At 44.0% G+C, this 22,658-nt stretch overlaps 2 protein-coding genes across 11 annotated transcripts in view; one reads left to right on the top strand and one right to left on the bottom strand.

Annotated features, from left to right (window-relative positions):
• On the bottom strand, positions 1-11,241 carry IFT20 (intraflagellar transport 20). 6 transcript variants are annotated; one of them, XM_075854210.1, is made up of 6 exons: positions 10,926-11,236; positions 8,236-8,364; positions 7,563-7,648; positions 4,200-4,303; positions 2,903-2,980; positions 1-965 (listed from the first exon to the last, which is right to left on the bottom strand). In XM_075854210.1, the coding sequence occupies exons 1-6, from the start codon at positions 10,969-10,971 to the stop codon at positions 800-802; spliced, it is 609 nt and encodes a 202-aa protein (XP_075710325.1). In that variant the 5' UTR covers positions 10,972-11,236; the 3' UTR covers positions 1-799. The 6 variants fall into 6 exon arrangements, with proteins under 6 accessions (XP_075710325.1, XP_075710324.1, XP_075710326.1 ...); XM_075854209.1 differs by having other exon boundaries at positions 8,236-8,367; XM_075854211.1 differs by lacking the exon at positions 10,926-11,236 and adding an exon at positions 10,618-10,725 and having other exon boundaries at positions 8,236-8,367.
• Positions 10,829-22,658, top strand: part of TNFAIP1 (TNF alpha induced protein 1) — a 23,889-nt gene continuing 12,059 nt past the window's right edge. The window contains exons 1-3 of one of the 5 annotated variants that reach the window (XM_075854205.1): positions 10,829-11,232; positions 21,435-21,550; positions 21,630-21,970. In XM_075854205.1, coding sequence (XP_075710320.1) covers positions 21,757-21,970 — 214 coding nt within the window. In that variant the 5' untranslated portion in view covers positions 10,829-11,232; positions 21,435-21,550; positions 21,630-21,756. Of the gene's footprint in view, positions 11,233-11,503; positions 11,574-21,434; positions 21,551-21,629; positions 21,971-22,658 lie in introns of those variants that run through there. The other 4 variants (XM_075854204.1, XM_075854206.1, XM_075854207.1 and 1 more) reach the window with 4 other exon arrangements.

The raw sequence follows: 22,658 nt of genomic DNA on the forward strand, positions 1-22,658 counted from the left end.
GAAATACGTCCGTCAATTACGGACGTAAATAGTGTGTGTGCACATACCCTAAAAGTGCAAAAATCTCAGCACAAAATGTATTACTGGGGCACCGTACACACACGGAGCATTGTTTTCCCCCACTGGCCATCTGCAGCAGACTCCTCAACAGTGCACATGTCCTGTTATCAAGGGCGAAAACAGCATCCGGTCGGAAATCCTAAGTAAATGAGGAATGTAGTGGACAAGGTGGTATCGTGACTATGGAGCTCAGTCCGAATGCTATATTTTTCAATAAATAAATGTATATACCTGTCTCAATGACTTTGACATCCAATATAGAGAACACCTGTGGCAATTCCTCCAGCACTGACCATAATGGTATATTCACATGTAGCAGTTGAGGTGCAGTTAAAAAAAGTCATTAAAAAAACCCATCTGAAAAGCTGCATGCATTTTTTATTTATTTTTTTAAACAGAATTTGGAACGTTTTGACTGCAAAATCGGAAAAGACACCAAATCCCGGTAAAAATGCATGCAGTTGTTTTGGTTTTGATGCAGTTTTTGACGTGTGAAATTACCCTCATATCACCAAGGAAATCCTAGGGGGAAAAAAACCCAACCTGTTGGGGGAATATTTGGACTGCAGTTGAGAAACACTGCTGTACTAGTGAAAGGCTCCATGAATATGTGTAGGCAATGCATACGGTTGTGCTGATAAAGCGATGCAATGTGCAAACAAGAACACTAGTAACACAAAGTCTGCACACACAGAAAAACACATTCTGTTTCGCCACTTTCATAAAGGTCGAACATCAATCACCTCAAAAGCGGAGTATAATAAATATATATAAATGAAACGCACATACATGAATAACACATCAGAACAATGATTTTCACTGACAACGGGGAATACGTTTGACGCACCGGTAATATTTGAGTGTGCGTGGCACCGGATGATCTCGTCACATTCAATCCCGGTTGTCTAGAAATGTTGATAATATATGAAATTGGTAAATTTACCTTTAAAGAGCATATTAGGCTATTCTTTTGAAGATTAAATGAGTCCAGGATTAGAAAAAAGCCTTACTGCCCCCCTTCCAGAAACAGCGCCATTCTTATCCATAGGCTGTGTCTATTATTGCAGGTCCGCCCCATAAAAGACCGAGCAATTATATTATTAGCTATGTAGCTCATTACTGTGTTCCTATCATACTGGCTCAAGGGTATGTGAAAGATTTTGTCTCAGGTGGTTGATCGAATAATAAAGCAGGGTTCACACGTTGTGATCAAAATATTTTTTTTTTCAAAATAGCTTGTTTTACGGCAAACAACGCGACGTGTGAACAGAGATTAAAAGGCACCCAGAAAATCTGCGGCCGGTTTATATTAAAAACAGAATAATCTAAAAGTTTTGGATCATTTCCTGGGGACGAGTCTAGACAGACGTGCACTGCATATTATATCTGTGCCTGAAATGTGATTTTGTCAGGGAGGCTGTAGATTGTAATGCACATACACGAAAGGCCAAGAAATGACACGTACAGTACTATATACAGTAACTAGAATATATCCCTTCATCTACAGTCTAGTTTAGGGTTATCAAATTAAGGTCAGGTTTACACTCTCCAAATCTTGCTTGCGGTTTTGCCACTGCAGATCAGCTGCAATAAAAAAAATAAAAATATCTGTATTCTCACCTTCCCAACCTACTACTCCCCTGGTAATGATAACCTGGTCCCCCGCCGGTCTCTGTATACTGGCCTCCAGCGATGACGTATTGATGCATGTAATTGGCTACAGTAGTCACCACGTTGCTGGAGGTCAAGATACAGAGACTGGCAAGGGACCATGCCAACATTACCAGGGGAGCAGCAGAAGACTCGGAAGGTGAGTATAGTGTTTACTAATTGCCCAAATCTATAAATTGTGCTGCGGATCCACGGTTAATTCACAACAATTTGATTTTGTTGTGGATTTTGACTTCGCCCGTTAAATTTGCATTTGAAAATGAAATGTAGCGAATGTAAAATTTAGCAATGCAGGTCAATTTTCGCTCGTAAAATTTTCACAGCCAGTCGACTGCGCTATTGATTCTATGAAAACAACGGAACCCTGTCACAACCTTTAGCAATGTTTCCATCACCCTTGAGATCAATGGTGAGGGAAACGGAAGTGGAGGTTTCAGTTTGCCTTTCCGCTGAACACAGGCTAATTCTGTCACGTGTGAACAAGGCCTAATTGTTTTCAAAATCTGATCACTGTGATCATAATAGTAGTTGGTAAAAGCTGATCGGAGTAGGTTCCCTATTATGGGGATTAGTAGGGATTTGTTTTCCTAGGATGGACAAATGGATGGGCTGCAAATGTCATGTCTGTCTGTCTGAAGCGGAGTATGCTAGACTATAAACCCAGCCAAAGGCCAGTTTCACACAAGCATGTTATGGTTGCAAATCCCAGACCGAATGCAGGTCCCTATGATGCCGATAGAGTCGGTCATCAGCCCAGCGTTCAGGCTGGAATTTGCTGCAGTAATGCGGGCTCAGAAATGTGAAACTAGCCTAAGACAGGCTCCAATTACTTATTAAGTATTTTGTAGAATAATTTAATGGCTTTGAGTATTATTACGGGTGACTGGCTCTCATGATAATGCAAAGGTCATAACCAAATAGTATGAAATAAAAGCCATGCATATTTACATGGTCAAGAAATGCATTTTGTAAAGCAATATATTTTGATATTTTTCAGAGATACAGGACCATGGAGAGTTCGAGTGCAAATTGGTCCCTACAAGAGGTTCTAATCCATGCAATCTGAAGGGCCTCTTAATAATGGTGTCCTAGTAAGGAGAGAGATCGTATTACCCCAAGTCAGTATAAAATGTGGCCAGGAGAGGATTTCATGAAATGTACTAAACATTACTTCTGTAGGATGAATTGGTCTATGAATTCGTTCTGCTCTGCTTCTACTTTGCATAGAGCTTCATATTCTATTCGATACCTGAAAAGAGAAAAAGTTTGAGAAAATATAGTATTCCTGAGATACACAACACTTGGAAATGTACACAAAAGAGAGGAACGCAATAAGAGACACTTCTTGTCACCACATACATTGGTGGGGATTTATCAAAGAAGTCTAACGGAAATACTGGTTTAGAGTAATGAGGCCGTTTGGGAAGTTTTACAAAGCAGAATTCGCTAGAAATTGTGCCAAAAAATGGCTTAGGGAAGGTAAAAGTGTCTAAAACGTCTAAAATGACGTGCCTAATTTCTCATACAGCGTGTGCCACTGATTAATTTGGCGCAGTTTCGGACTAGTTTTACCCTAACTTTAAGAATAATTATCATTTAAGGGGGTTATACAAAAGAATTGCCTATGCTCAGGATAGGCCATCAATATTACATCAGCTGGTGTCAGACTGTCAGCGCCCCCGCCGATCAGCTATATGAAGAGGCCACGACGCTCATACAAGCGTTCGTACATTTGTAGCGGCCATGCAAGGTATTGCACCACTGTCCCAGTTTGGGAAGTTTTGTCCCTTCAAAACAGCTGATCGGCGGGGGTGCCAACAGTCAGACCCCTACCAGATAAATTGCGGACACAAAAAGACGGTTGTGTGCATGGGGCCTCAGCCTAAACTTTACAAAAATATTGTGCCGTATGGATTATAGCGGACTCATAGGTATAGGTCTGCTGTATTTATGAGGGATCACTCCCCCCACCAGTGACTGACTGATGGCCACTTTGTATACATGCTAATACACGGCAGCCATTAGTCACTGGTGAGGGGGATGGGTGGAGGCTGGGCGAGTACTCCCGTAATGAATACAGCAGACTCATGGTACAATAGTTCACTGGGTCAAGGAAGAAAATTCTTTAGGACCCAGCTATGATCAATGATAGTAGCTTAGTCCTATGAATTTCTGATCCTCCTGCCGCCTCAAGGCTCCGGCTGCTGCTGCTGCTTTGCTTCCCTCTTGGGCTTTCACACTGCAGCTCTGCATGTTCAGATTGCCTCTTGTGCATAAGCACAACCCCAGCCCAGGCCTGCACATGCGGAGAGGATTGTAAACTACAGGCAATTAAACCATCAGTATGAAGACCATTATCGGGCAATCAGCAAACATACGCTGAGGAAAATGAGCTCAGTAAGGAGAGGGAAGATCCCATCATGATCCAGGGAATAGCCGAGATGTTACCACGCCAGTGGCGGTCATACCTTTCTAGCTGCATCTTCTTCTCTGCTATCAGGGCCTGCAGCTGCTGTTGCTGCGCTTCTCGCTGCTTAGCGATGGATTTTAACAGATTACGAGCTCCAATGGCCTAATTTTATCACGAAAAAAGACAATTGCATAGGTAGCACAATATATCCATCAGTCTTATGGCCATGCTGTACACACTTCATTAATAATTCTATTATTTGTCTTAAAAAACATTTATTGAACTTTTATGGCCTCTTAATTAGCAGGTCATAAAAGTATTAGGGTGGATTTACACGAACGTGATATAAGTCCGTGCAACGTGCGTGTTTTTCACGCGCCTCGCATGGACCTATATTAGTCTATGGGGCAGTGCAGACTGTCAGTGATTTTTGCGCATCGTGTGTCCGCTGCGTAAAACGCACGACAGGTCCTATATGTGAGTTTTTCGCGCATCACGCACCCATTGAAGTCAATGGGTACGTGAAAATCACACGCACCACACGGAAGCACTTCCGTGCGAACAGCGTGATTTGCGCAACAGCAGTCAAAAGTATGTTTGCAAACAGAAAAGCATCACGTGCTTTTCAGTTTACAAACAGAGTGTCATAATGATGGCGGCTGCACGAAAATCACGCAGCCGCGCATCCTATGTGATGACACAAGGAGCAGTTAAGTGCCTTTTGCGCACGCAAAACGCACACGCTCGTGTAAATCCGCCCTTATATGTGTGTGTGTCTGTGTGACTTCTGGGACCTGCAATGTTAGGGTCTGTTCACACGCAGCAGATTTTGTTGCAGAAATTTCATCTAAATGGAAGTTGCAGAAATCCATAAACCTGCTGCAGAAACGACCCCATTCAGATGATGGAACGGATTTTCAGCTCCACTCAGAAATTTCTGCAACAAAATCTGCTTCGTGTGACTGCACCCGAACTGAGAACACAAGGCCTCAAACCACTTCTCATAGAAAGGACTGGGACTTCCACTGTGACATTGACTGTGGAGCAAACTCTCAGGCCAGAAACAGGTATTTAGGACCCCTCGTTCTTGGTAATGGTTGGGGGGGGGTCTAAAAGTAAAAACATAACCACCTCTTTATAGCCGTTAGTCAATAGCTACAGAGCGCAGGCATTCTGGTTGCCATCTGTTAGGAGGTATCCGCAGCTTCCACTAGGTTGGACTTCTCCAGCCATAATGTTGTACCCTGGTGACTGATCCTCTTGTCTGCTTTAAACAATCCCTTTCAATATGCCCTATAAAGGCAAGCGGCTATAATGGAAGGGGTCTCTGTGAGGCTGGATTCACACGAACGTGGCGTTTTTGCGGAAGCAAAAACGCGGCGTTTTGCGCGCGCAAAAATCACTTGCCAGCTCCGTGTGTCATCCGTGTATGATGCGCGGCTGCGTGATTTTCGCGCAGCCGCCATCATAGAGATGAGGCTAGCCGACGCCCGTTACTGTCCAAGGTGCTGAAAGAGCTAACTGATCGGCAGTAACTCTTTCAGCACCCTCGACAGTGAATTCCGATCACCATATCTAGCAAACTGTTAAAAAAAAAAAAAAGGTTCGTACTTACCGAGAACTTCCCGGCCGTTGCCTTGGTGACGCGTCCTTGGCGACGCGCCTCTCTTGACATCTGGCCCCACCTCCCTGGATGACGCGGCAGTCCATGTGACCGCTGCAGCCTGTGCTTGGCCTGTGATTGGCTGGAGCTGTCACTTGGACTGAATTGTCATCCGGGGAGGTCAGACTGGAGGAAGAAGCCGGGAGTTATCGGTAAGTTAGAACTTTTTTTTTTTTAACACGTTCATGTATATTGTGATCGGAAGTCACTGTCCAGGGTGCTGAACCAGTTTAACTCTTTCAGCACCCTGGACAGTGACTATCTCCTGACGTCGCGTACCGGATATTTTTTTGCCGGGTTCGGACAAAACGAGCTCGGCCGAACCCGGTGAAGTTCGGTTCGGTTGTCCGGGTTCGCTCTTCTCAAAGACACTCCGTTTGGATGTTCGTAAACAGAAAAGCACGTGGTGCTTTTCGGTTTACATTCATCCTTTTGACAGCTGTTGCGCGAATCACGCAGTTCGCACGGAAGTGCTTCCGTGCGGCATGCGTGGTTTTCACGCACCTATTGACTTCAATGGGTGCGTGATGCGCTGAAAACGCTGAATCAACGGACATGTCGTGAGTTTTTTGCAACGGACCAACGCAGTGCAAAACTCACGCACATGTCTGCACGGCCCCATAGACTAATATAAGTCCGTGCAACGCGTGTGAAAATCACGCGCGTTGCACGCGCGTATTTCCCGTTCGTCTGAATAAAGCCTTAGCCACAACAAAGAGCCACACTCCTTCTGGCCAATCTATTTTATTTGGCACCGTGTAATGCTTATAGTGGTTCGTTTTATACTAACTTGAGGGCAATAATTACTATTAAAAAAGTTATGTAACCTACCAATTCAGTTTTTAACTTTTTTGCACCATCTTTGCAATTCCTTACAGCCCCGCTCATGTAAACTATGTGGACTGCAGCGTTGATCAGCCTTTTACATCCATTCTAATGACTCTCCGGGAGACTCAGGTGATATGCCAGATGATCGGCATGTCCACGGCTTTATGTTCCCTCCCCTCTGTCCCTAATGCATGCACAGGTTTCCTGGACCAATGAATGCACAGTAGATACAGGGTCTCAGGTGCTAATGACGCGGTGGGGGAGGTGCGGATGTCGATGTAGACAACGTACAGTCTTAAATAACACAGTAAGGGTATGGTCACACGTACACATCCGATACACCTGAAATTACAGAGCTGTTTTCAGGAGAAAACAGCTCCTGAATTTCAGCCGTAATGGCATGTGCAGGCGTTTTTCGCAGCGTCCATTACGGACGTAATTGGAGCTGTTTTTCTATGGAGTCCATGGAAAACGGCTCCAATTACGTCCCAAGAAGTGACAGGCACTTCTTTGACGCGGGCGTCTTTTTTACACGCCGTCTTTTGACAGCGGCGCGTAAAAAAAATGACCGTCGGCACAGTACATCGTAAAACCCATTCAAATGAATGGGCAGATGTATGCCGGCGCTTTGGAGCCGTATTTTCGGACGGAATTCTAGGTTAAAACGCCGGAATTATGTCCGTAAATAGGGTGTGTGAACCCAGCCTAACTGGCAGCTTCTGTATGTCAATTCCGCAGTCTACAGCAGAATAACTCATGCTTTATTCACCCACCCAATGTGATTCGGGACGTTCAGATTGACGCCGAGAACAGATTGATAGACTCATATTTTAAGAACGGATGTCTATGCAATCCCCTAATATAACCTTTGAGTGGAGCTTCCCATCATGTTTAGATACGCTAGTCACTCTATCTACTTTCAAGTCTTACCTTCATTTTTTCACTCTCCGTTTCCTTCGCCAGCTGATCAACAAGTTCTATTAAACCGCCAACTATTTTCTGAAAATCATCTATTTCTGAAATACAAAGAATATATATATACATATATAGAGAGATTAAAGTATCAGTGCTCAGGGAATATAAACAGACACATGCAAGTGAATTAAGCATATGTCATATTATTGTGGTACATTTCAGTACTCTTACCTGCCCCGGTGATCAGAACAGACTAGTCACTTCTGAAACAACAGGTCCCTTCATACAGAACCCATAGGATTCAACTCGCCTGTTTCCTGACAGTCCACACATTTTATGCTGGACTTACATATACACACTACAGTCCATCTATTATCACGGCTGCAGATCACGCACCCCGTCAGCTCATATTGCGGTATTCAAGGGCCAGCTCATAGCGAAGGCTAATATGTTATACACAAAGGGATCATGTTGCAATAAGTAATGACTGTTCATGTAAGCTCCCAAAGGCTGGACACCTACAAGGGTGTTGATGAGGATTGCCTAGACTAGATACATTATAGCAAACCCCCAGCTGCGAGCAGTATTAGGTCTGCAAAGGTTTACTACTGCCTCAGGATGTAAACAATAATTTTTCCTTCTCAGAGAGCAAGCAGAGTTTTTGAAAAAGTTCTGGAACGTGACTTACTTTCTACAAACTCCCTGCATTCCTCTTTCAGTTCTGTTGTTTGCTGGGAGACATCTGGATCTAAGATGCGAATCTTGTTGAGTTCATCAAAGTGCAGTCCGGCTTCGGATAGAGAGTCTTTAGCCATTGCTGCTGTAAATAAGGCAAAATGAGTGGTCTATTAGGCATATTGCCAATCTGAGCAATCCTCTGTGAGATAAATAGCCTGTACTCAGCCTCCATTTAACTTCACTGATACATTGTAGCAAACTATCAGAACGAGAGAATTGTACTGCTGATGTATTTAGCACAGAGCATGGTCTAGAATGGATACAATTGTAGCACATTCAGTATTAAAGGGGTTGTCCACTACAGTAATAGGGAGAAATGTGTCAATCAGCGCCTGGAGGGCGCGGGACGTGTGAATATATGAACATCATTGGACTCAAGCCCAGAATCGCCACACGCATGCTACAAATATAAAGTGTAAATTCCCCAAATCTACCGCATAAATATAGGACAGGTCCGCTTTAACAGTAAAAAAAAATTTTCTTTGACAACCAAAAGTGATCTTTCAAATGGTGAGGAATTGAAACACAAAGCACATTAGAAACGTGTATTACCTTTTATTATACTGTGATGAAGCTTTATCGTATATTAGAACTAAATACCATGATGTTCGGCCGCCACCATTCCCAGGCGGCTATCTCAACGGAAACAAATAAGTCGTCTGTAGGTTTTATGTCTAGTGTACACAGACAAGCCTGGGAATAAAGGAGCGCGCAGTCAGCTGTATCCAGCTTATCACTACACCGCTCCACAACCATTGTCAGGGGGGGGGGGGGGGGGGGTTTACTAATCAAAATAAGATGCTGTAAATGTGTATATTATGCCATGCGCACCTTTTTGATACAATTAGGCTAAATTCACGCTTGCATTGTATAATCCATTAGGGTATGTGCACTCTAGCTTGCTTTTACGTCTGAAAAGACAGACTGTTTTCAGGAGAAAACAGCTGCGTCGTTTCAGACGTAAAAGCTCCTCCTCGTATTATGCGAGGCGTCTGAGACGCTCGCAAATCTTGAACTGCTCTTCATTGACTTCAATGAAGAACGGCTCAAATTACGTAGCAAAGAAGTGTCCTGCACTTCTTTTGCCGAGGCAGTCAATTTACACGTCATCGTTTGACAGCTGTCAAACGACGACGCGTAAATGACAGGTTGTCTGCACAGTACGTCAGCAAACCCATTCGAATGAATGGGCAGATGTTTGCCGACGTATTGTAGCGCTATTTTCAGACGTAAAACGAGGCATAATACGCCTCGTTTACGTCTGAAAATAGGTCGTGTGAACCCAGCCTGACACTAATCAGGTTTTAGATCAGAATAAGTATAAAAACAGATCAGGGAAACGGATTATACAACGCAAGTGTGAACTTAGCCTTAGCGCAATTTGTGCTATTTTTGCCAGCTAGCAAGCGTATACATTCTACGTCAGTATTGATAAATCTAATATAAGTTATCCCATGATGACAAACCGCTGTCTTTGAGCCCCCCTCCATTAGCACGAGATGACAGCTGTTAAGAACGGCATCATGTAATGTTAGAACCGCAGTCTGACCAACCCATTTAATGTGACTTGTGTGCAATTTTAACTGGGAATCTTGTGTCTCTGCTCTTGGGGTAAGTTCACACAGAGTTTCTTGACGAGCAGAAAAAAATCTGCCACAAAATTCCTTCAGGATTTTTGAGGCAAATTTCGAAAGGCCAGCGTTTTTTGACCCATTAGCCTTTTTATGTTTTGTTTTTCTTTAAATTATTTTAGAAACAATTGCCAAACCGCTACAAAGGGATGGCGTATTTTTTTTCAATGGAGGTTTAGAGGCGGAAACCGCTCCAAGATACAGCACATTATACTCTACCTCCTATTTAAAACAATAAAGGGAAATTTGGGACAGTTTCAGTCTTAAAATCAGTGCCAAAGTGCTGTGTGAACTGAGACATAATACAAAGTGTGAGATTTACATGGGGCTTGTTTTAGATAATGGTTAGGACAGGACTGGATAGATCTAAGGAACCATGTGGCCAATGCGAAGATCATATAGGCAGCAGCTCCCCAGTCTGAAATGGCTGATAACAGGGAGCAATTGAATGCATTCAACCACACAGCAAATAGGGATAAGTTCATTTTTGGTTTACTGTTCTTTTAATACAAAAGTTTACACTGGCTGTTGTGGAACCACAAGACGCATCGGAGGCACACAAAGGGCGAGCAGAGGATGTGTGGAATACATAGAACATCGGGTAACAATGCAGTGAGCAGACACAGCACAGACCTCAGCACCATCACCCGTGAGATAAGAACATCAGTCCCTAATATAAGGGTAACGAGACGCCATTTTACCTGATCTCACAGCTGCCCAAGATCGTTTCGCTTCCCTCCTCCGACCCCGGCTGCCACGGAGACAGCCGGCTAGTGTTTACCGACGTCACTTCCTGGAATACACTCCTGGTACCATAGAGACGATGCGGAACTACTATCGCCCTGCAGCCATTTTGCATGAGGGCACTGTGCCCGTTCTATGTTTTTACTTTCAGAAGTCATACTAATAAGCCGAGACTGGCGGTACCCTGATATGTACGACAAAAACACGATAACGCAACGCCCCTTTTTGCAGATTTCTTTTTTTTTTCAGAGAATTGAAAACTCACCCAAGTGGATAGTTGCCGCGAAGGATTGTGGGACTTGTAGTTTCATATCTACCAATAACGCCAGAGTTTTAGCAAAGTGTAGAGCGTTATTCAATCATTGCAGTAGGCGGGTCACAAGCTGCATGACAGGACTACATCTCCCATAGGGCAGCGAAAAGTCAGACACTTCCCTGTCCCACGGTGTGAGGTGTAGTTACTGAGGCAACTGCTGCCGGAAGTGACCTCATTCTGCTGGAAGAGATGAGAGGAACCGGAGAGAAGTGAGTGAAGAGGTGAGATAAAAGCGGCGGCCCGGCCGTGGTGACAGGTGTGTTCATGGGGCGGTCAGTGCTCATGTATCGCAGAGACTTATTCTGATACTTCTGTTCCCTGCGGGAGATAAGTCAGCGCACACAGGGGGAGGGGACGAGAGTTGTGGCGCACACTGTGGGAGGACCTGAAACTTGTGGCGCACACTGTGGGAGGAACCGAAACTTGTGGCGCACACAGGGAGAGGGGTCGAGACTAGTGTCACACCCTTGTGGAAGTCGCTGATGCTTTTGGCGCAAACCGGGGGAGGGGCTGTCGCTTGTGGTGCGCACAGGGGGAAGTGGCTGAGACGTTCGACGCAAACAGGGGGAGGGGCTTTGTCCCCTATCCCCAGAATTGGTAGCATTGCAGTACACATCACTTGTCATATTGAGTCGGCATATTGTACATACATACTTGTACACCATGAGGTCATTTGTGTATTCGCAGCTTGTATTGGTGGGGTTTTTGTTTGGCCACTTGACATGGCGGTAGCCCCCCAGGATCTTTGTATAGAGCATGTTTAAGCGTGGTTTAATGAGCTCAGGGTGTGTTTCACGTCGGCGTTCGGTTCCGTCGATGGGTTCCATCAGACCAACCGCCGGAGGAACCCATCAACCGGAAGGCAAAGGAAGTCATAGCTTTCTGTTAGCATTTCCGTAGGTTTTTGTTGTTGATTATTGAATATATACCAATCAGTTATAATGTAGAGGAGAGAGCGGGCCTCAACCAATCACAGTACAGTTTTTGCAGGCTTTTAGATAGCTTTATTCTACTACATTACAGAGTTGTATAGGGTTCACATCTGGGTTCCCACAGCTCTGCTGCAGATCCAGTCCAAAATGCCATCAAAACCGTGCAAAATACTCGCTAAATTTTTTTTATTTTTTTTGTAAAGCCATGGACATTCTGACGGAGAGTTGACAGAACCTATTAAAGTCGACGGGTTCCATTGGGAGGCCTTGGTGTCCAACATGCGTCGGATCCGTCACTACCGTTATTTTAGTTGTAATTCTCCTATGACTGAGCAGAATAACTGAAACCGCCTAAACCGTGAGGAGGACAACCGCAATAAGGCACATTACCTAGACAGCTGTGACCCCCCCTTTTAATCCCAAGAATTTTAGGATGCCTGGTCCCAAATTGCTGACAGAAAGCTGGCGGAACATTCATAGTCCTTCATTGGATGGAGATATTGTCTCCTTATCTCCTACAGAATTGAAATGAGAATGACCTCGCATGAACAGTCCGCGCTCTGCAGAATCAGGGGAGTCCTCGCTGAGGAATAGGCAATAATCCGACATTAATGGCATATCCTTTAGATGTTGTCATAGAAAACGTGTGGCATTTCAAATCCACCATTCTTCACCGCGCCAAAAAACGTCTGAAATCGCCTCACATTGATTTCACATTGACGCCAAGGTTGAAGGACCTGTGGGTGACGTCACGCTGTGTGTCTGCAGTGAAAGAAGCTGGATGGGAACGATGAGAAGTGTATGATGCTGATTCGTCAGCGTCATACACTTCTATTCACAACGCCCAGTTGGTAAAAACACAATACACGCCCAGTTAGTAAAACGAGAAAACACGCCCAGTTGTCCATTGAAAAGCTCATTTGCATCAATATAAAATTGCTCATAACTTGGGCAAAAATGATCGTTTTTAAAAAAACAAACAACTTTGCTGTTATCTACATTGCAGCGCCGATCACATGCAATAGGAGATAGGGCACTTATAGTGTGGTGACAGAGCCTCTTTAATGAACAACGCACCTGTGAAACCCACACTTCCAGTCTCCTCTCCTTAACCCTTTCAAGACCGAGCTCATTTTGACCTTCATGACCAGCCCCATTTTCTCAAATCTGACATGTGTCTCTTTATGTGGTAATAACTCCGGAATGCTTTTGCCTATCCAAGCGATTCTGAGATTGTTTTCTCGTGACATATTGTACTTTATGTTAGTGGAAAAATTTTGTCAATAAATTCATTGCTTATTTGTGAAAAACACCAAAATTTAGAGAAAATTTGCAAAAATTATGATTTTTCTCATTTTAAATGTATCTGCTTGTAAAACAGATAGCAATACCACACAAAATAGTTACTATTTTACATATTCCATATGTCTACTTTATATTTGCATAGTTTTTTGAACATTATTTTATTTTTCTAGGACGTTACAACGTTTAGAACTTTAGCAGCAATTTCTCACATTTTCAAGAAAATTTCAAAAGGCCATTTTTACAGGGACCAGTTCAGTTCTGAAGTGGCTTTGAGGGCCTTATGTACTAGATAGACCCCATAAATCACCCCATATTAAAAACTGCACCCCGCAAAGTATTCAAAATAGCATTCAGAAAGTTTCTTAACCCATTAGGCGCTTCACAGGAATTAAAGCAAAGTAGAGGTGAAATGTACAAATTTTATTTTTTTTGCTGAAATTCATTTGTAATAAAAAAAATTCTGTAACACAGAAGGTTTTACCAGAGAAACGCAACTCAATATTTATTGTCCAGATTCTGCAGTTTTTAGAAATATCCCACATGTGGCTCTAGTATGATAATGGACTGAAATACCGGCCTCAGAAGCAAAGGAGCACCTAGTGGATTTTGGGGCCTCCTTTTTTTAGAATATATTTTAGGCACCATGTCAGGTTTGAAGAGGTCTTGTGGTGCCAAAACAGTGGAAATCCCCCAAAAGTGAGATTGTTTTGGAAACTGCACCCCTCAAGGAATTTATCTAGGGGTGTAGTTAGCATCTTGACCCCACAGGTATTTTGCTATATTTATTGGAGTTTGTCTGTGAAAGTGAAAATCTACTTTTTTTCTGAAAAAATATTTAAAAAAAATTATATTTGCAAGGAATAAAGATTAAAAAGCACCCCAGAACTTGTAAAGCTACTTCTCCCGATTACGCCAATACCCCATATGTGGTACTAAACTGCTGTTTGGACCCACGGCAGAGCTCAGAAGTGAAGGAGCGCCATTTGGATTTTGAAGCGCAGATTTTGCTGGATTGGTTTTCAGTTCCATGTCGCGTTTGCAACGCCCTGGAGTAAGCAAAACCGTGGAATCCCCCCAAAACTGACCCCATTTTGAAGACTACACCCCTCAAGGAATTGTTCTAGGGGTATAGTTAGCATTTTGACCCCACAGTTTTTTTTGCTGAATTTAGTGGAATTTGGCCGTGAAAATGAAAATCTACTTTTTTCTGAAAAAACATAGAAATGTTTAATTTTTACAATGAATAAAGGAGAAAAATTACCCCAAAATTTGTAAAGCAATTTGTCCTGATTACAGCAATACGCCATATGTGGTAATAAACTGCTGTTTGGACTCAGGAGGGAAGGAACAATATTTGGCTTTTGGAGCTCAAATTTAGCTGGAATGGTTTTCGGGTGTCATGTCGCATATGCAAAGCCCCTGAGGTACCAAAACAGTGGAAACCTCCCAAAAGTCCCTTTAGGGGACTGGAACGAGCGATCATTAGGTTGCTGGTACAATACACTGCAATACTAATGTATTGCAGTATAATGTCATTTTACAGGCTCCTGTAACAGCGCGATCACTGTTCCTGTCTGTTAGTCCCGGGTGTCAGCTGTAATACACAGCGGACACCTGCAGAATATGGAGCGTGCACAGCGCATGAGCCCGCTCCATAAATAACCCCTCGCACCACGACATGCTATTAAGTTGTGGTGCGCCAAGGCGTTAATGCGCAGCGGATGGTGCAATATATTGTGCCCAGTTTGTGCCACTGAAGACAAATACCTCATACAATGTTGAGCGGGTTCTCCCGGATATAAAATGTCATATATGTGGACGTAAGCTGGTGTTTGGGCATGCTGTGGGGCTCAGAAGGGAGGGAACGCCATTTGGCTTTTGGAGCGCAGATTTTGCTTGGTAAGGCTATGTTCACACGGGGTATTTTGCCGAGTTTTTTGACGCGGAAACCGCGTCGCAAAACTCGGCAGAAACGGCCCGAGAACGCCTCCCATTGATTTCAATGGGAGGCGTCGGCATCTTTTTCCCGCGAGCAGTAAAACTGCCTCGCGGGAAAAAGAAGCGACATGCCCTATCTTCGGGCGCTTCCGCCTCCGACCTCCCATGGACTTCAATGGGAGGCAGGAGAAAGCGTATTTCTCGCTTTTTTATGCCCGCGGCGCTCAATGGCCGCGGGCGAAAAACGTCGCGATAATTGCCGCGAAAATCGGCGTGCAGGGAGAGGAATATCTGCCTCAAAGTTCCAAACGGAATTTTGAGGCAGATATTCCTCCCCCAAAATACTCCGTGTGAACATAGCCTAACTGTTCTGTTTGGGGTTTTGCTGGTATTTCAGTTATGATGTGGGGGCATATGTAAGCTGTGCGGAGAACATCAGGACATAATAAGAGGGTATAATAATGGTGTAAATAAATAATAATCCGCAGATATGTGGCCAGTGTCGCACTGATAAATGGCGCCCGATCTTATCCGCTTTTGGAACACTCTGCACATTTTGCATCGCCATATTCTGAGAGCCAGAACTTTTTTATTTTTTCTCCAACGGAGCCGTGTGAGGGCTTATTTGTTGCAGGACAATCTGTACTTTTCATTGGTACCATTTTAGGGTACATGTGATTTTTTTTTTTTAATCACTTTTTATTAGATTTTTTTGGAAGCAAAGTGACAAAGAAACATAAATTCTGACAATGTTTTTTTGTATTTTTTTTTTTTACAGTATTCACCGTGCGGTATAAATGACATTTTACTTTATTCTGCGGGTCGGTACGATTACGGCGATACCATATGTATATAGGTTTTTTATGTTTTGTGGCGATTGCGCAATAAAATCACATTGATAAAATAATTTATTTTCTGTGTCACCATATTCTGAGAGCCATAACGTTTTTATTTTTCCGTCAAAAAAGCGGTGTAAGGGCTTGTTTTTTGCGGGACGGGTTGTAGTTTTTATTGGTACTATTTTGGGGTACATGCGACTTTTTGATCACTTTTTATTCTATATTTTGGGAGGGTTGATGACCAAAAAAAAGTGATTCTGACTGTTTTTTATTTATTTTTTTTGCGGTGTTCACCGTGCGGGAAAATAATATTACAGTTTTATAGTTGGGGTCTTTACGAACGCGGTGATACCAAGTATGTGTACTTTTTTTAAAATTTTCATTTTTTTTCCTATAATAAAAGACTTATTATAGGAAAAAAAGCATTCTTTTTTTTTTTATAACTTGTTTTTACACTTATATAAAACTTTTTTATTACTTTTATTTTTTACTTGTTTTACTTGAAGCCTGGCAGCACTGATCGCTGCTATAATACATTACACTACCTAGGTAGTGTAACGTATTATATACAGCATCCGGCTGGTTCTCATAGGCTGCTGTGCACGGCAGACCCGGGGGCTGTTGTATGGCCCCCGGTTCTGCCTTGTAACCGACTGCAGCACCAGCAATCGGTCCCCGGGAAAGTTTGTTGTAGCAACAAACTTTCCAGTTTGTTATAGCAACAAACTTTCCAGTTTGTTGCTACAACACACTTTCCCTGCGATCACATGACCGGGACCTGAACTAATCAGGTCCCGATCATATCTCCGGGACCAGAGGCAGGTGATAACAGCGCGATCCGGGTGTCAGCGCTACTCTGAGACACCCGGATCGCGCTTTTAACACCCACCGTGAATTCACGTCGGCACTGCACAGAGCCCAGCAAATGCCGACGTGAATATACAGTGGGCGGTCGGGAAGCGGTTAAAGGGAATGTGTTGCCAGCAAAACATGTTGTTTTTTTTTTTTTTTAGTTAAACAGTTAGTGTATAGGTGACTAAACATTGTTCTAATTTTTTTTATTTTTTTCACGAGTCAGGAAATATTATAAATTGGATTCAATTTATAATATTTCCCAGCACTGGTCACTAGATGGAGCAATTCCCAAAATTGCAGCATTGCATGTGGTAAAGCAACCACCTTGCTTTATGCTGCAAAATTGGGAAAAAATCCCTCGCTCTAGTGAGCTCTCAGAATCCCCCCCTCCTTTATCCGGGAGAAACGAGGGGATTGAACGGTCTAACCTCCTACACTGTGTGTTGCCATTTTTTGAGCTAACACACAGTGTAGAAGGTTTACATACACTAGTAAAACACACTGAAACACGAACATACATAGAAATCACTTACCTGCTCCAGTCGCCTCCGGTCCGTCTGCTGCCGCTGCTCCATGTGCACAAGTCCGGAAGCCGCGACCGGAAGTAGTAATCTTACTGCCCGGCTGCGACTTCCGGTACACAGGAAAATGGCGCCGGACGGCGCGCATTTCAAATCGGACTGTGTGGGAACGGCGCATGCGCTGTTCCCACACACACGGCGTACACCAAAGTGGATGGAACGGGCCCTGTTCGCAGTCCCTATGGGACTGGAGCTGCCGTATTCCATGTCTGTATGTGTCGTTAATCGACACATACAGAAATGGAAAAAAAAATGGCAGCCCCCATAGGGTAGAAAAAGTGTAAAACTAGAAAAAAGTAACACACAAATAAATATAAACGTTTTTAATAAAACCCTAACATAAAACTGATATAAAAAAAAAAATGTTGGTGACACTGTTCCTTTAAGGTTGGATTCACACGAGCTCGTGCGTTTGAGCGCCCAAAAGACGCGGCGTATTGCGCGCGCAAAAGGCACTTAACAGCTCCGTGTGTCAGCCCCGTATGATGCGCGGCTGCGTGCTTTTCGCGCAGCTGCCATCATTATGACACTCCGTTTGGATGTTTGTAAACAGAAAAGCACGTGGTTCTTTTCTGTTTACATTCATAGTTTGACAGCTGTTGCGCAAATCACGCTCGTCCCACGGAAGTGCTTCCGTGTGGTGCGCGTGATTTTCACGCACCCATTGACCTTAATGGGTGCGTGATGCATGAAATACGCCCAAAGAACGGACATGTCGTGACTTTTTTCCTGTGGACTCACACTGCGGAAAAATCACGCAACTGTCTGCACTGCCCCATAGGCTAATATAGGTCCATGTGACACGTGTGAAAATCACGCGTGTTGCACGGACTTATATCCCGTTCGTCTGAATAAGCCCTTATAGAAATAACTTTTGCCAATTAGCTCTTGGAGAAGTCATTAACGCACAGGTTCACTTACTTTTTCTCCTTGCACTGTGGATATTTACTCAATGTGCTCAATAAAAGACATAAACCGTACAACTGTATGTGTGATATTAGTTAGTGTCACAATTATAGACAATGAGACCATATTTTATTAGTCATCAATGCAGAAATCCAAGTAGTTACAAAGGGTTCACTTACTTTTTCTTGCAACTGATTGTAGTTGTTCACGTTCTGTCCAGCTAGCCTGGCTGCTCTTGTGGACCTTCTCTAATCCTTGGTTCATTTGTGTAGTATCCTCTTTAGCATTCATATAAAATTGTTGGAAACAGGATGACGGACAATCTGATCTGTGATTTCCAGGGCTTAATTTTAGCACAAGGTCCGTCCCACAGGCGATGAAAGGAAATGAGGTCCCCGTGAAAGCCAGTGATATTGCTGTTTTTCTATTGGGCTGTCGTGCAGAGACTTGACAGACAGGAGTGTGTTACATGGTAAAGACACCAGACATATCTAGAAAAGTAGTAAAGTGCTCAGACCAGCTTTCTGTCCTATGTATTTAGAAACTTTAGACTTCGGGTTGTCTTAGAGTAGGGTTTTTGCACCTAAATGGGGTTGAGCTGCAGTACCAGACATGCCTCAGTATGTCCATGTGGTGAATGTAAAATAAATCTCGAAACTACTGTTCACGGAGCAAAGCAGCATCTCAGGCAAGATGGCCGCCCCCATGATAATGTACAGAAAATAGAATTCAACTAATCTACATGCAAAAAAATAATTCAGAGGAGAAAAAAAAAATGTTTCATTATCTAGTAAAATTGTTTATAGCGGATACATTCCCTTTAATGATATCTTGACAAGTTCTCAATACATTTTTTGGTTAAGATATTCTTGTTTTCTCAAGAAGTTTGTCTTTGACACACGACGGTTGAGATCAGCCTGGGCCGGATACCTGCATGGAGCATCAAATACAACTCTGCAGTCTTAGTTTTTTATTTTTCCTTCGCTCTGAAATATAAACTGTATGCTTTAATAATGTAATCCAAAAGAAAAAGATGATGGTAAACACCGGGTTAGTACAGGGATGCTTAAAGAGGCTCTGTCACCAGATTTTGCAACCCCTATCTGCTATTGCAGCAGATCAGCGCTGCAATGTAGATTACAGTAACGTTTTTATTTTAAAAAAAACGAGCATTTTTGGCCAAGTTATGACCATTTTCGTATTTATGCAAATGAGGCTTGCAAAAGTACAACTGGGCGTGTTGAAAAGTAAAAGTGCAACTGGGCGTGTATTATGTGCGTACATCGGGGCGTGTTTACTACTTTTACTAGCTGGGCGTTCTGATGAGAAGTATCATCCACTTCTCTTCAGAACGCCCAGCTTCTGGCAGTGCAGATCTGTGACGTCACTCACAGGTCCTGCATCGTGTCGGCACCAGAGGCTACAGTTGATTCTGCAGCAGCATTAGCGTTTGCAGGTAAGTAGCTACATCGATTTACCTGCAAATGCCGATGCTGCTGCAGAATCAACTGAAGCCTCTGGTGCCGATGTGTCCTCGCTCGTCTGACACGATGCAGGAGGACCTGTGAGTGACGTCACAGCGTGATCTCTGGAGAACACGCTGTGTCTGCACTGCCAGAAACTGGGCGTTGTGAAGAGAAGTGGATGATACTTCTCATCAGAACGCCCAGCTAGTAAAAGTAGTAAACACGCCCCGATGTACGCACATAATACACGCCCAGTTGTACTTTTACTTTTCAACACGCCCAGTTGTACTTTTGCAAGCCTCATTTGCATAAATACGAAAATGGTCATAACTTGGCCAAAAATGCTCGTTTTTTAAAAATAAAAACGTTACTGTAATCTACATTGCAGCGCCGATCTGCTGCAATAGCAGATAGGGGCTGCAAAATCTGGTGACAGAGCCTCTTTAATTATACAAACCCTTTAAAGAGTAACTTTACTTTCATCAAAATTTTGATGACATGGAGACGCTTTAGAAGTTTGGATCGGTGGGGGTCTGGGAGCAACGACCCCCACCATCACTGAAACTAAGCAATAGATATGTATAGATCAGCAGCACAGGATAAATATTTTCAAGAGGGTGCACGTCTCCTGGGTCACAGTCCGAGTAACCCCTCAGTCAAGATAAAGAAGAAATGGAGACAGCACTACCAAATTTTCAAAGTGAAGATCCTTTTATTCCACGGTGCAACGTTTCAGCTCAATGCTTGAGAAAGGCTCGTATTGAGCTGAAACGTTGCACCGTGGAATAAAAGGATCTTCACTTTGAAAATTTGGTAGTGCTGTCTCCATTTCTTCTTTATCATCACTGAAACTAAGGTGTTAGCGCTCAGCTAAGCCCCCTGCACCATCGGCTGTTATCTGCGCTCCACATTAGGCTGAAAATGGCTGAACGGTCACAGCCTAAGTTGCAGGGATGTCACTTCTGCACCTTGGTTTCAGCGACGGTCTGGTTATAGCACCCGGACCCCAATTGATCCAAACGTCTGATATGTCCCTATGACAGCAGGCGACCTTCCCCCGGTAGTCGCAGCAGGCGACCTTCCCCCGGTAGTCGCAGCCGGCGACCTTCCCCCGGTAGTCGCAGCCGGCGACCTTCCCCCGGTAGTCGCAGCCGGCGACCTTCCCCCGGTAGTCGCAGCCGGCGACCTTCCCCCGGTAGTCGCAGCCGGCGACCTTCCCCACTTCCCCCGGTAGTCGCAGCAGGCGGCCTTCCCCACTTCCCCCCCCGGTAGTCGCAGCAGGCGGCCTTCCCCACTCCCCCCCCCCCCGGTAGTCGCAGCAGGCGGCCTTCCCCACTTCCCCCCCCGGTAGTCGCAGCAGGCGGCCTTCCCCCACTTCCCCCCCCCGGTAGTCGCAGCAGGCGGCCTTCCCCACTCCCCCCCCCCCCCGGTAGTCGCAGCAGGCGGCCTTCCCTACTTCCTCCAGTAGACGCAGCACCCTTTCCCTGGCAAAACCTGATCACCAAGGCAAGTTGACCTGCCTTTGTCCAGCCCTGCTTTTTAAGCTTTATTTGCATAAATCCCATTTTTATTTTGTAGTACTAGTTCCCATGATGGACTTCATTGATCTGGATACAGCTTTCAACTTTGTTTGTAGGTGAGGTGTTTGCAGCGTACTGTAGGATTATTTCCTGTATACTGTGGCTCCCATCATTCTAATACTGTATCATAGAGGGGATACGTGAAAACTAGTGCCGACACAAATGACTGATGGTAAGTACTCTTGAAATGTTACACAAGTTTTCATTGTGATGGTCTCCCCTTTGTAATTTTTGTTACTTTTTCTTTCCAGAGATTCGGATAGTTAGCAGGCTCCACCTTCCTGCTAACTAGGGGGTGTCTTCTACTCGCGCCCTCCCACCACGGCGGCACGCGTGAAGCCCACTGTGTGCAGAGTCATTGTCTATTTGCAACGAGAGATGTCCGGTGACACTTGTCTGACGGCTATGTGCCCCGCATCAGGGGCCAAACCTAAAACATACAGCTTTAAAGGGGGCTGCCTTGGGAATAAATACGTGCGGCTGAATGTGGGAGGATCTTTGTACTACACCACAGTGCAGGTGCTGACGAGGCATGACACTATGCTGAAGGCGATGTTCAGTGGCCGGATGGAGGTTCTGACTGACAAAGAAGGTGAGATTGTTTTCATACGTGGTATGCAGAGGAAATTAGCTGAATGTTACGTCAGGGTTAACTGGTCTCCAATGAAGCATCCCTGTACTAACCCGGTGTTTACCATCATCTACATGGATTTTTTTTCTTTTGGATTACATTATTAAAGCACACAGTTTATATTTCTGAGCTAAGGAAAAAGCTGTATTTGACTGCTCCATGCAGGTATCCGGCCCAGGCTGATCTCAATCGTCTTGTGTCAAAGACAAACTTCTTGAGCAAAAAAAGAATATCTTAAAGGGAATGTGTTGCCAGAAAAACATGTTGTTTTTTTTTTAATTAAACATTTAGTGTGTAGGTGATTAAACATTGTTCACATTTTTTTTATTTTTTTCACGAGTCAGGAAATATTATAAATTAGATTCTAATTTATAATATTTCCCATTGCTGTTCACTAGATGGAGCTATTCCCAAAATTGCAGCATTGCAAAATTGGGTAAAAAGCCCTCGCTCTAGTGAGCTCTCAGCATCCCCCCCCCCTCCTTTATCCTGGCTAGTGCCGGGATAAACGAGGGGTTTGAACGGTCTAACCTCCTACACTGTGTGTCGCCATTTTTTGAGCTAACACACAGTGTAGAAGGTTAACATACAATAGTAAACGTACACGAACATACATTGAAATCTCTTACCTGCTCCTGCCGCCGCGGCT

This window comes from Rhinoderma darwinii, chromosome 2 (genome assembly GCF_050947455.1).
Source record: "Rhinoderma darwinii isolate aRhiDar2 chromosome 2, aRhiDar2.hap1, whole genome shotgun sequence".
NCBI classification, from domain to species: Eukaryota; Metazoa; Chordata; class Amphibia; order Anura; family Rhinodermatidae; genus Rhinoderma; species Rhinoderma darwinii.